Genomic DNA, 13,231 nt, shown 5'->3' with positions numbered 1-13,231 from the left:
TCACTGAGGAGTCTATTGTGGGCTTACGAAAAGCCTATGGTGGTACTCAAACAGCCACAATACGAGTACCAGCGGAGGCAGCACAGATGTTATTGGCTACCGGAAGGGTTCGGATTGGATGGGTTGTCCGCCGTTTAAGGGAACAAATTTCACTGAAGAGGTGCTTTAAATGCCTCATGTTTGGACACTTCGCGAAGGCATGCACCAGCAGCATTGATCGATCCGATCGATGCAGAAGGTGTGGGGAGAAAGGCCATATTGCCAGAGAGTGCAATAGGGACCCCAAGTGCCGATTATGCGAAGTAAAAGAGGGACAGGATAACCCGCATATTGCCGGGAGTGGTAAATATCCAGAATTTAGGAAGGCGCTCACTGCAATGAGAAAATGAGGTTTATTCAAATAAACCTGAATCATTGCAGGCTCGCTCAGGATTTACTTGAGCAGGCCACGTTCGAATCTAAGATGGAAATCGCCATCATAAGCGAACCGTATAGACACCGTCACGGTGGCATATGGGTCAAAGATTCGACTGGTGGAGCGGCGATTACGCCCCGCCAAGTTTGGCACTGTCTGAATTCGAGCAAATGCTTGATAATCTTGTTCTCGACGCGAAGGGACGAAGTCCAAAGGTGATTGCTGGTGATTTCAATGCTTGGGCTCTAGAGTGGGGTAGTAGGGAATCAAATGCTAGGGGGCGCAGTTTATTAGAAGCTTTTGCGCAGATGGACATAGTTTTGGCTAACGAAGGTGCTGTAAACACCTTCCAGAAAGGGGGGTCAGGCTCAGTTGTAGACCTGACCTTTGTCAGCCCTTCGCTGGCGCGTGGTATGTCCTGGTGCGTCAGTGAACGCTACACCCACAGCGATCACCAGGCAATCTTCTTTGAGACATATGTCGAGCCACAGGCCAAAGAGCTATCATGCCCGAAACCGAGAAAGATTTCAGGCTGGTCTGCAAAATCTTTGGATGAGCAGACCTTCATAGAGGTGTGGTTAGATCAGCCTGATAAAGCAGGCACCTCTACGGAAAGAGCCGTCCATCTGGCTCAATGCATTGCCAAAGCGTGTGACACGTCCATGCCTAGAAGGTGTCCATTCCCCAGTAGAAGACCAAACTACTGGTGGAATGATGAACTGACCGGCCTTCGATCAGCCTGCCACCGAGCCAGAAGAGTGGCTCAGAGAGCGGTAGGTAGAGTCGAACAGGGACAAAAAGAGCGCGTCTATAAGGCAGCCCGCAAAAACCTCAAGCTCGCCATCCAGCGAAGCAAGAGGGAGTGCTTTAAGGAGCTCTGCTCAGAAGCGAACATAAACCCGTGGGGGAATGCCTACAGAATCGTGATGGGACGATTGAGAAGCCGTTCATCTCCGCAGATCACGTGCCCCACCCTCTAGCTAAAAATCATCCAGGGGTTATTCCCCCAGCAAGAGGAGAGCACCGAAACATTCCAACCACCTCTGAATGAGGCGGCAATTCCGCCAGTCACCAGAGACGAGCTGTTGGATATCTGCGGTAGAATAGGAGACAATAAAGCGCCGGGCCTGGACGGAGTACCGAATAAGGTCCTTAAGCTTGCCGTGAAATCCAGACCGGACATGTTTGCTGACTTGTTCGAAGCGTGCATGTCCGAGGGAATATTTCCAGTGGCATGGAATACCATGCGAAGCCAATCTCTCCCTTATTGCAGACGAAGAAGGCTGAGAGGGAGAGATCCATAAATAGATGGCAAGAGCGGTGGGAATGCTCGGGAAAGGGTCGGTGGACTCACAGGCTCATTCCTGCCATCAAGGAGTGGTTGGAGAGACGACACGGTGAGATTAATTATAATCTCACCCAGTTTCTCACGGGACATGGAGGATATCTCCAATACCTTCACAGGTTTAAATTGGAGACCTCACCCAACTGTCCAAATTGCGATAGAGTCCCAGAGGACCCAGAGCATTTTTTCTTCCACTGCCCGAGATTTGTGAAAGAAAGGAGGAATCTAGAGGAGACTCTAGGAGAGGTGCTGGTACCAGAAAATCTGGTGCCGAAAATGCTAGCACATCAAGGGAATTGGGACGCGGTGAACTCAATGATCGCATCTATTCAAGATGAGTTGCGAAAGGCAGAGGAAAGCAGAAAAGCGGGGTCATGTGCGCCGCGTGTGGAAGAAAGGTGACAAAGCTAGAGTGAGCTGACTCCGCCCCGTGATGTAATACCTTATGGTGATTCCGCGGGGCAGGGAGGGAGTCGGGGGTGGTTTTAGTGGGTAAAAATCCCACACGCTGGTGTGTCCAGACCAGTGTCTTTTAAAGATTTGCACCTCCTCAAAAAAAAAAAAAAAACAAAAAAGACAGACAGACAGACAGTAAACCGATTTTAATAAGGTTTTGTGTTTACACAAAACCTTAAAAAAGGCAAGCAGGTGAACATTTTTGCTAATCAGAAGTTAATTCTAAAGGAATCGCGCTCTCCGATCTTCTCCTCTATAATTCGCCTCCTAAGGAACCTGCCGTATCCTGAAATAGACGAGCTAGCGAAGCAAGGAAATGAAAGACGATAACTGCCCAAAGTGTTTTAGTTATATAATAAAAAATTTTCGAAGAAAATAATACGATTAGTTTTTGTATTATTGCTTGAGTCATTGTATAGAACCTGCAAATTATTTAACTTTACCGCTGCCGAAACGTCAACAACGTCTTTGATAAGGCCTAACCTCATGCCCAAGACCTTTGGCTATCGAAAACGGACTATAATTGGTATCTGGAATGTCCGCGCGCTCATCGACAATGGTATCAATCTTCCTAACAATGTTCTCTTTCCTCTAAAAGAAATCATAATATAAACGTTTCCAAAAGTAATGATTGAACCTTTTCATTTGATACCCGATATGACCAAATTCTGTGAAAAAAAATGTTGAACCCCTCTTTGGAAAGCACGGTGAGCTCCACCTTAAAAACTGTCGCAAAATGAAGCAACTCGTTGGATATTAAGGGACCGATATATCACATGTTCACACCAAAATTTTGCGAATAGCTTCAGCTAATTGCAAGAAAAGCCGGTGTGACAGACAGATAGACAGGGGGATACACTGAGTCGATTCTAATAAGGTTATGTTTCACACCAAACTTAAAAAAATAAATCAGCAAAAAATACTTGGGTTTATTCCAATCAAGGAACATGAATTTTATTCTCCAAAATAGTAATTCTTACCTCTTATATACTTCATACTAAACAAAATAAACAGTTTTCCCAGAAATTTGTATAAATAACAAGCGAATTTTTAGATTCTCTCGATTCCAAGATGCATTCCACCTTTTGGAGTGAGTATTCCTATATCTGGGTCAAAAATCAATGGGACTGCAGTTTTAGGTGATGGTCTAAATCGATAATTGTTTAATAAAATAATTAAACCAATCTTTGATTGCATTCGTCCAAAACGCAATCCTACACAATTCCTAGGACCGTCACCGAATCCTAAGAACGACATTGGGTGCCGATTTCTTATCTGCTCTGGCGTGAAGCGATCTGGATCAAAAATTTCGGGGTTAGGATATATTTCGGGATCATGGTGAATACAATAAACTGGTATCATTGTATCGATCCCTTTTTCGATAACTGCTTTTGTGTTGGGTATCTTATAATCTCGCGCAGCTCTCCTGCTGAGAAATACGACTGGTGGATATTTGCGAAGAGTCTCTGTGAATGGAAAAGCAAGAAAATTTCCAAGAAGTAAAATATAATTGTTAAATTCTGCATACCACTTATTATTTGGCCAATATATGTCATTTCTTGGGCTGCCTCGTATGTCAATTTGCCTTCATGTTTTGCCAAAACATCCTTAACTTCCTGTCGGGCTCTTTTCTGAATCTCAGGATTCAAGGCCAGCTCATATAAAGCATAGGTCATTGTAGTAGACGAAGTCTCAAATCCGGCAACAAAAAATAGGAATGCTTGTGCAGCAACTTCTTCCATAGTTAATTTCCTCGTCTGGTTTGAGCTTTCATCATCTATACTCTGGCCATTTTTCATTTGGATCAGGAAATTCATGAAGTCATTACGTTTCACATTATTTTTTTCACGGTAATCGATTGTTTCACGAACTGTATTGAGGAAGAAATCACTCACATCATTCTGTAGCAACTTGACATGTAACTTCCTTGCTAAATCCGGATACTGCAGAATTAACAAAAGTAATGCCGTGCCGAATTTAGGGTCTTCGAATACTTTCCTTCCATAGTAGCGAAACTCTGAATTGGGATCTTTCAAGCTGTTGCATTCTATTCCAAATGCACAAGAACCAATTACATCTGTTGTGAATCTGCCAAGAAGATCTCGAAGCTCTAATTCCGACCCCGTCGGTTTAACAATCTCTGCAAGGGTGGCATTAAATCGATTTGCTACCTCGACAACTGTCGAGAACATGAATTTCATCTTGCCGGAGGTGAATGTCGGGGATAGTTTCGTTCGTAGAAATTTCCATTTCTCACCATCCACGGAAAACATGTGGGCACTCAGGGGGTCATCCACTTCATTGTAGTATCCTCCGCGTTCGTGAAAATTGCTGAAATCTTTCACCAAGATATTTTGAATTAAATCGAGACTGGTTGGAATAACAATTGGCTTCGCTAGTGTGTAAGCACCCACAAAGGGTGTTTCATCTTTATGCTGGTAGATATCGACGATGAAATCTTTAAAGTGTACTTTCCGAAAAGGTAAATTTCCGAGCGGAAATGTTGGTTCAACATAATTCGCCCCGCGATCTTTCCAATATGAGTATTTTTTCTTAAAATAAATGAAAATTAGCGACACAATACTAATTAAAGACCACAGAAAAATAGATAAAGAATCCATCGCGGCTGAAGCTAGACGAAAACTGACAGTCGTTGATTCCTTCTAGTATGTTAACTTCTCCTCAAGCCCAGATAAAGTTTTGGGGGTTTAATCTAGAAATGATTAGATAAAAAACTTGCAAATTGCGCATAAGGCGTAGTTCGGAATCTTTAGGCATTGGAATTTCATTTATGATAATGGCCGTTGACTTGTTTTCTTTCTTCCCAATGTATACGTAACTTGCAATTTGTATATAATGAATTCCAGATTGGTGACCTTGGGAAAATTAATTTATGTATGCCGATTGAGTTAAACCAATCTACATGTTTTTTATTTATATTCATATTGAATTGGAGGGGGAAACAGAGTGTTAAATAAAAATATTCAGATGGTGATGATGAATGCAAATGTGGGAAGATGTTTCAGATTTTTAAGTTAAAGGGCATAGGGCTAAATTTTTTTTCATCGAATATAGTCATGTGGGGTATCGAATGAAAGGTTTCAATTAGCACTTTTTGAATCTGACGTTAGTTTTGACGTGAATTGCAAAGTACGCGAGTAAGAAGTCAAAATGTATATACTTAAAGTGAGACAGGACTCATTTTCGGAAACTACCCAACCCAAAAATCCGAAAAAAATCACGGTGGTGCGCTTAGATGAAATATAGACCTCAAAATATGTCCCATTTCGATATCAGCTCAAAAAAACTTACTAATAGTATATTATCAACTTTTGGTAATTTACTAAAGATCCCCTTTATATTCATCGTAGGGCTTCCAAATTGCAACAGCAATACACCAGCATAGAGGACAATATTCCGTATACACTGCCAAATTTTATGGAAATCTGGCCATTTACGCCAAAGGTATAGCAGCTCCGACTTAGTAATTTCCTGGGTATTTACTGATTCCAAAGCCATGCAAATAAGATGCTGAAGCCATCATTAACGAGAATAATTTACATTCGCATGAAATATTAAAGTCGCATTTGTGGAGAATTTGCTTCACCCCTTTTTAAGGTCTTTTGTAAAACACTTATGTGAAATCTAAGCCTCGAGAAATGTGTCATTCCGGTATCTGCTCAGATTAACTTATTAATAGTATATTACCAACTTTTGGAAATTGATTGAAAAACTCGCCTTAAATTCATCCAAGGAGTAATAGCACCAGCATAGGGGACAGTATCGTGCATACCCATGCCAAGTTTCATGAAAATCCAACTATTAGTGTCAAAGATATAGCAGTTCAATCTTATCAATTTCAGCATCGTAAGCCATACAAATAAAATGCTGACGTCATAATTAACGAGAATATTTGACATTCGAGTGAAATATCAAAATTCCATTCATGAAGAATCTACTTCTCCCCAGGTTTTCTGTAAAACAAAACCTTATTAAAATCGGTTTACTATCTGTCCGTCACCCGCATTTTTCTCGGAGCATATAGCACCCAAATTTGGTGAACGCTCACGCATACAGTGAGTTATATCCTTTTAGGTCGAAATTAAGAAGGAGGGGGGGGGGTCCCCATACATGCAAAAGGGGGGTATGAAATTTTTTTTCACCAAATACAGTCATGTGGGGTATCAAATGAAAGGTCTTAATTAGTAGCCGGTATTAGTTTTCAATTTGTTGGAAAGGTGGGGAGTGCGGGTGGTCGAAAGTAATCATCTCTTTAACAGACCCATTCTCAGAAATTATCAAACCGAAAAATTTGGAAAAAATCAGGAATCTACCACTATACAGATATCCAGACAGATATCCTTTCAAATAAAGTTAATAATAGTATATTACTATCATTTTTAGTAGTTGTCTGTAAACCCCCCGGTAGGTTCATTCCAACACCATGAAACTAAGCAGTATTACTGCTGGGCTATAATATAGGGCATGATCCTACTAAGTTTGGTGGAAATCGCACTATTACTAACAAAATTATAATAGATCAAAGTTGTCACTTCTTCGCAAATTCAAGGCTGCGAATATCAATATCACACGAAAGTGGATACTCTCACATAATATAATCGTATATTTCATGCTATGTACTAATAGAGCAAATGCGCACTTAAATGTCTTTATGTAAGATATAAACAAAGCCTTTCATATCTGAAGCGTCCAGCTTCCGGTTTCCCGATTTGTTTGTGAAATCTTTTTGAATTTTCGGTTTTATTTGGTTCAATAGAAATTGCTAAAAGATTGACTTTAATCCCTTAAATAAACTAAGGTAATTGTTGCCTAGCCCCACATTGTAGTTTTTTTCTTGAGTTGTTTGTATGTTGTAGGGGAGCGTCTTTTCTAACGAAATTTCCCAGATTCGTGAACATACTACCGCACTTCCGTTAGCTTATATGGCGCAACCCACTGTAGCAAGAATACATTAGGAAGGGAACTCTAACATCTGGTGTGTGAATAGACGCAACACTCTGTCGATTTTGCATCTTCGCTACAGGAAAGACGCTAATCATCTTATAGAATTGCCTTTATGAATATATGTCCTCAATATCTTCCTGCGACAGCATAGACTACGCAGTAAGTTTGCGTGGTTCTAAATGGAAAAGCTTGGTGTGTAAAGTGGAATTTAACCTATTGCAAGCTAGTTGCCAGTTCTGATAGCAGCATTAGTCACTGCCGGTGACACTACAATTCTGGCTAATATCATTTCCCTCTGCGACACAGTAAACAAGTGCCAAGAGTAATGTCACCGTGTTGAATCCAAATATGGAGTTCAGGTGAGTTCTATATTTTTGGCCTACTTTTGAGGTGATCGAAGAACTACTAAGCACTCTAAAGGCGACTTGACTGTATATTGCGATCTATCTTCCAATTACTCTTTTATTACCCAGATTGTTGCCCTTAAGATGAATGGGGTTCCGAGTTTTACTTTTTTTATTATTCGGAGAAACAGATCTTGGGAAAATACGTCCCCTCCTTTTCTACCCTACCAAATGTCGAAGGCGGATCGGGTGCATGTGGTGGGTTTGCTTTAGGCACTTGTCCTTTTACTCCTTCCAGCTTTCCTCTTTCTTTCCTGCTATAGCAACTCCTCCTATGTTTTTACGACTGCAGATGAAACCGTAAACCAGTTCTCCTTCGATCACAGCGTCTTGTCAAGTAAGTTTTCCGAGTTCACGGCTCGGCTCAATAGTTGTTTCAGATTCCTCCTCTCCATTGCGAACCTTGGACAGTAAAACGTCATCTACTTTGGAGTCCTCTGGAATGCCACCGTATTTAGGGTAATTCAGTGAATCATCCAACCCAAAGCGATGCTTGTGCCACACCCAAATATTAGCGATTTGCCTGTATTTCCTCCGACCCTTAGTAGACTCATCCCATCAGCGCTGCCGACTCTGGCCTTGCCGCATTCTTACATTCTGTGTGCCTCTACATACGCCTTACATGCTACAGCACACTCAGTTCTTTCGCCAGAATGTCGACAAGGATTATGCACGCTAGCAATTGTACTATCTCATCTGATATCATTGTAAAAACACTGCAAATCCCCAACGCCATCAGCAGGCAAAATAATTCACTTCCATTTCAGAGTGTTCCTTTTCTTACGATTCATTATTAAAACCGCTTCCGTTTTCGCGTCTGCCGCTCTCGTTGTTTCCTTTGTGTAGACCTCCAAATTCTCTAGATGTTTTGCTGTGATAACTATAGCCAGATCAACCGCAAAACTAACAATCGTAGTCCCCTCTGAACCGGGAACAGCAGACACCCCATTATATGTGATATTCCACAATAAGGGATCCAGTACCGATCCCTGTTTTATTTCGGCTGTGACAATGTTCTCTTTGAGGCCCTCGTCCGTCCAGTAACAGAGTTCATGTTCCATAAATACTCGGGAACACCTATGCCAGTCAACACCCTTTTAATTCTGTTCCATTTATGGGAGTTGAATGCCTTTTTGACATCCCATGCCAAAACAGCAAATCAGCCACCAGAAACCAGTACTTTTTTTGCCAGACTCATGCTTATTGCATCCACTGGATAGTGGGAATGCCATACTGTCGCTCCGACAAGCTATTGCTATTTTCGATGATGGGTAGCAGTCTGTTGTAAATTACTCTTTCCATAATCTTCCCTATTGTTTCCTACAAGAAGACCGAGCGATATGATTCTGGGTCTCCAGATGCCTTGTTGGGTTTGAAAAGCAACACCAGTTATAAATGCGAACTCCTTTCACTTTCGCTCTGATGAAACCCTCCTCTGAGTGCTAAATTATTTCCTGAAAGTCCTGCTCTCCGCAAGCCCAGAGTTCTGCTTGGCCCATTTAACATAAAAGCCACCACCATGAATTCGAAGTAACTTACTAATTATGGCCATATCGATGTTTTTATCGCGAATGTTTTGCGAGAATAGGCCCTGGGCGACCTGGCAGTGAAAGGTGTCGCACCTGCTGCTCCTTGCAATGTGCCGATAGTCCACACTCTCCTTTCGTTTGTACAATAAGCAATTCGTGTCAGCTCCCCATTCCTTACTGATGTGGTGTGATGTGCGCGTCTACAGCATTGCTTCCACCTGTCATTTGGACTGGTACATGCCTTCGCAATGTGATCGAAGCTAAAAAATCTAGATCATTGCTGCCCGAAACATAACCTAGACTTAATCTCCCTGTTACTAACAATTTGAATGCTGCCTCTGGTGGTGGTGGGACGATGATGGCGGCTTGTGTTCTCCCAAAGACTTTCTCCAGTGCTTTTCCCACTAATCCTTGTAACCCGGTAAGATTGAATTGCTTCTTCAATGCTTGGCAGAGTTCCTTCCTGGTGATCTCATCTATATCTTTGCAGATTATGGTGATCTTCGGGGTGCTAGCTCTTATGTCGACTTCCTGTCTTAACGACTTTCTAGTTTGGGTTAAGAATTTGTCGCGGTTATTTTCTTCGTTTCTTAAGTTCCAATATAAGGTCTACTTACTCGAATTATCTAACTCGGCTAACATTATCTCCCAAATTGGTGAGTTCGGGGTCCGGCTTCACTCTACCCTCCTCATTTGGAGACGAGACTCACATTCAGTCTTATCTTTCTCCGTCTCAAGGCTTTCACATCCGCCATGAGATATCCAGTCCCATTTCCCGAAGCCACGGCTCCGTTAGTTTCGCCGCAGCTTCAGCCATAGTCCTTAAGCGCTCCGCTCTGTTCGTAGTTAGACCCTTTTTTCTTCTTTCTGGCCTGTTGATTCATTCAGTCTTTAGTACAGCCCCATTCCCGGTTTCTTCTCGTTCGTATTTTGAACAGGCGATACCCATGTAACCTAACTAACTTCTTTGTTCGACGCTTTCATCCCTCTATCATCGGCCTTATATTTTGCTGAATACTCCGATGGTCCTTTATGAATTCACATACCTTTATTATCTTTTTACCATCATCATCAACGACGCAACAACCGGTATTCGGTCTAGGCCTGACTTAACAAGGAACTCAAGACACCCCGTTGTCGCGCCAAAGTTCGCCAATTCGATATCCCTAAAAGCTGTCTGGCGTCCTGACCTACGCTATCGCTCCATCTCAGGCAGGGTCTCGCTCGCTTTCCACAACAGACGGGGGTTATGTAAGCTACGGAATCGTCCATCCTCATGTAGGGGGCCAAGAATCCTTCGGAGGATTTTTCTCTCGAACGCGGCCAAGAGTTCGCAGTTTTTTTTGCTAAGAACCCAAGTCTTGTATAGTAAGAGCTTTGACAGTATGGTGAGACGTTTCTGTAAGCTGAAATATACTCTGTTGGCAGCCAACAACCGTGCGCGGATTTCATTGTCATAGCTGCTATCGGTTGTGATTTTCGAACCTAGATAGGAGAAATCGAGTCGTAGTCCCCTATCGTTATTGTTTTCGTTTGACCACTGCGTTCTTTGGTTTTTGGCGCTGACATTGCTACTATATATTTTGCCTTGCGTTTGTAAATGTGGAAGCCAAGATCTCGCGCCGCCAGCTTTATCTGGTTGAAGGTAGACTATACATCTCATCACCAGCATAGGCGAATAGTTGCGCTGACTTGAAGAGGATGGTGCCTTTCGCATTCAGAGGCCGCTTGATAGGGCTTCCCTCTTCTCTTAGACCGTTGTTGATGTTGAAAGGTCTCGAGAGTGATCCTGCTGCTTTTTTCATGCCTTGCACATTGGTCAGGGTCAACCTAGTCAGTCTTATAAATTTCTTTAGGATTCCCAACTTTCTCCTGGTCGTGTATAGTTTTATCCTGGCTATGCTTTTATAGGCAAGCAAATGAAAGGATGGCGCAACTGATGTCGATATTCCGGCAGTTTTTCCATCCAGAGAAAATATAATCTATCGCTGATTTGCCTGGAGTGAAACTTTATTGATATGGACCAATGATGTTCTGGGCGAATGGGACTATCCGATCTAGGAAGATAGCGGAGAATATCTTATAGATGATACTTAGCAACGTGATACCTCTATAATTGCTGCACGCGTGATATCCCCCTTTTTATGAATGGAATTGATAACGCCTCCTTGCCGGTCATCAAGCATTGGTTCGCTATCCCGCACTTTGAGTATCAGTGGGTGAACCATTTGGTGCAGTTGGTTGCCTCTAAATTTAACTAATTTGGTTCTAATTCCATCGGCTCCTGACGACTTATGTTATTTACCCCGCTGGATTGCATGGACTGTTTCTTCCATGATTGGTAGTGGCAGTATTTGTCCGTCGGCGTCTGTTGGTGGAACCTCAAACTCGCCGATATTTTGAATGTTGGATCAAAATACTTAACCCATCGTTCCAATATGCCCATTCTGTCGGAAATCGGATTTCCCTCTTTGTGTCGGCAGGACGAACATCGAGGTGTATAAGGCTTCATCCTGCTGACTAGTTGACAAAACTTTCGCGCCTGAGGCGGTTGTTCCCTGCACTTTTTGAGTTCAAAGACCTTTTGGTTTTCTTAGGTTTTTTTAGGAGTTCATGATAGGACTCCACGCGTGCCCGTTCTTTGAGAATGCAATATTACTCGGTATGCAGCATTCTCCCGTTCCGTTGCTAGCTTAAATTCATCGTCGACCCAGCCGTTCCGACTTTTCTTGCGGCCACAAGTATGTTTGCGGCCTTCTTTTCAGGTGGTTGTTAAGATCATTTGCTGATGTTTCATCCATTTCGCCCTTATAGGTATTGCGGAGGGCTGTGTTATGAAAGGCTTCAGTATTCACTCTAACCCGATGACCTTCTGAACCCTAGCAGGTAATGTAGGTGGTACTGTAATTCGAGCTGGGAGCACTATGTCAACTAGATAGTGATCCGAGTCTATATTGACCGTTCTGTATGTTCTGAAATTCATGAAGGCTGAGGCGTTCCATCAGCACATGGTCAATTTGGTTGAACGTGGTCCCATCAAGAGGGACCCATCTATGTTTGTAGACCGCTTTCCGTGAAAATTGAGTATTTCCAAAATCATTTCGTACCAGACTGCTAACTGAATAATCCGCAATCCGTTATCATTTATATCCCTATGTAAGCTATGGGAGCCGACGTATCATACGGAATTCGGACTACGTCCCTACTTGACTGAACGGTCAACTGCCTCATAGAAAGCATTCTTCTCTCACTCTACAGTCTCCTCTGGAGGGGTGTGAACCTTTATGAGACCTATGTTTGTAAATTTGCCTCGTAAAATTGATAACTCGTGTAATTTAAGAGATGAAATGTCAGATCCGCATCGAATTGAATATCGGGTATATTCAATATGTACACAAGAGCTATGTATAAATAAAACCATCGTGTACCAAAACGGTCTCACAGAAAATATCAACAGAACCTATCATATCTGAAGCGCCGAGCCGAAATGTTTGTATTATATTATTTTGTTTAATGAAACAACGAGGTAGACAACCAAACCCGAGCTTGCAAGGGATTCATTTGAAGTGGCTTTTCCCACGATGTTTCACTGGAGGTTATCGACCACTATTATATTATAACCTCGATGCCCCTGTGATAGTATCAACACCAGGAGAATGCCTAGAGGATTTGCTCTCAGTCCGACTATTTGATGATTCCGATTAGCAACCTTTCGCGGGCAGGGTTCCTTGCGAGGATCAATGTATGGGCATACGTTTTCCAACTCGGAAATGGTGCCCCATAAGTTCGATAGAAGTGTTAGATATGGCTCATATACACTAATATAGATTCTGAGCCTACGCCCATTAAAAATCAGTACAGCTGTGTTACTCAGGGTTCAGATTGTAACCACCAAATAGCGCCAATGCCGCGAATTAGAACCTTTTTAACTTTCGCCTCTCCGAATTCACAACTTTTTTCATTCGACCATTTATCAAGAAAAAGTAAAAACAAAAACGATAAACACTCACTTTTATTTAACAAATCTTGATAAAAGATGAACGATCGGATATATTAGTCAAAACACAGCAAGCAAGCATGACTAGGCTGATATAAATACAGTAGAGCAAGTAACGAT

At 42.3% G+C, this 13,231-nt stretch overlaps 1 protein-coding gene across 1 annotated transcript; it reads right to left on the bottom strand.

The window, feature by feature from the left end:
• Positions 1-3,136: 3,136 nt before the first annotated feature.
• LOC119646756 (probable cytochrome P450 6a14) lies at positions 3,137-4,876 on the bottom strand. The gene is made up of 2 exons (XM_038047335.1): positions 3,745-4,876; positions 3,137-3,682 (listed from the first exon to the last, which is right to left on the bottom strand). The coding sequence occupies exons 1-2, from the start codon at positions 4,835-4,837 to the stop codon at positions 3,267-3,269; spliced, it is 1,509 nt and encodes a 502-aa protein (XP_037903263.1). The 5' UTR covers positions 4,838-4,876; the 3' UTR covers positions 3,137-3,266.
• Positions 4,877-13,231: the final 8,355 nt, after the last annotated feature.

Source organism: Hermetia illucens, chromosome 1, assembly GCF_905115235.1.
Source record: "Hermetia illucens chromosome 1, iHerIll2.2.curated.20191125, whole genome shotgun sequence".
Lineage (NCBI taxonomy): Eukaryota > Metazoa > Arthropoda > Insecta > Diptera > Stratiomyidae > Hermetia > Hermetia illucens.
The sequence above is the reverse complement of the archived record's forward strand: the minus strand, read 5'-3'. Positions and strand labels throughout refer to the sequence as shown.

Excerpts from the sequence above, each read along its gene's own strand:
- LOC119646756 (XM_038047335.1), bottom strand. The coding sequence starts at position 4,837 with ATGGATTCTTTATCTATTTTTCTGTGGTCTTTAATTAGTATTGTGTCG. Across the intron at positions 3,683-3,744 it reads TATTGGCCAAATAATAAGTG|AGACTCTTCGCAAATATCCA; the intron begins GTATGCAGAATT and ends TTCCATTCACAG.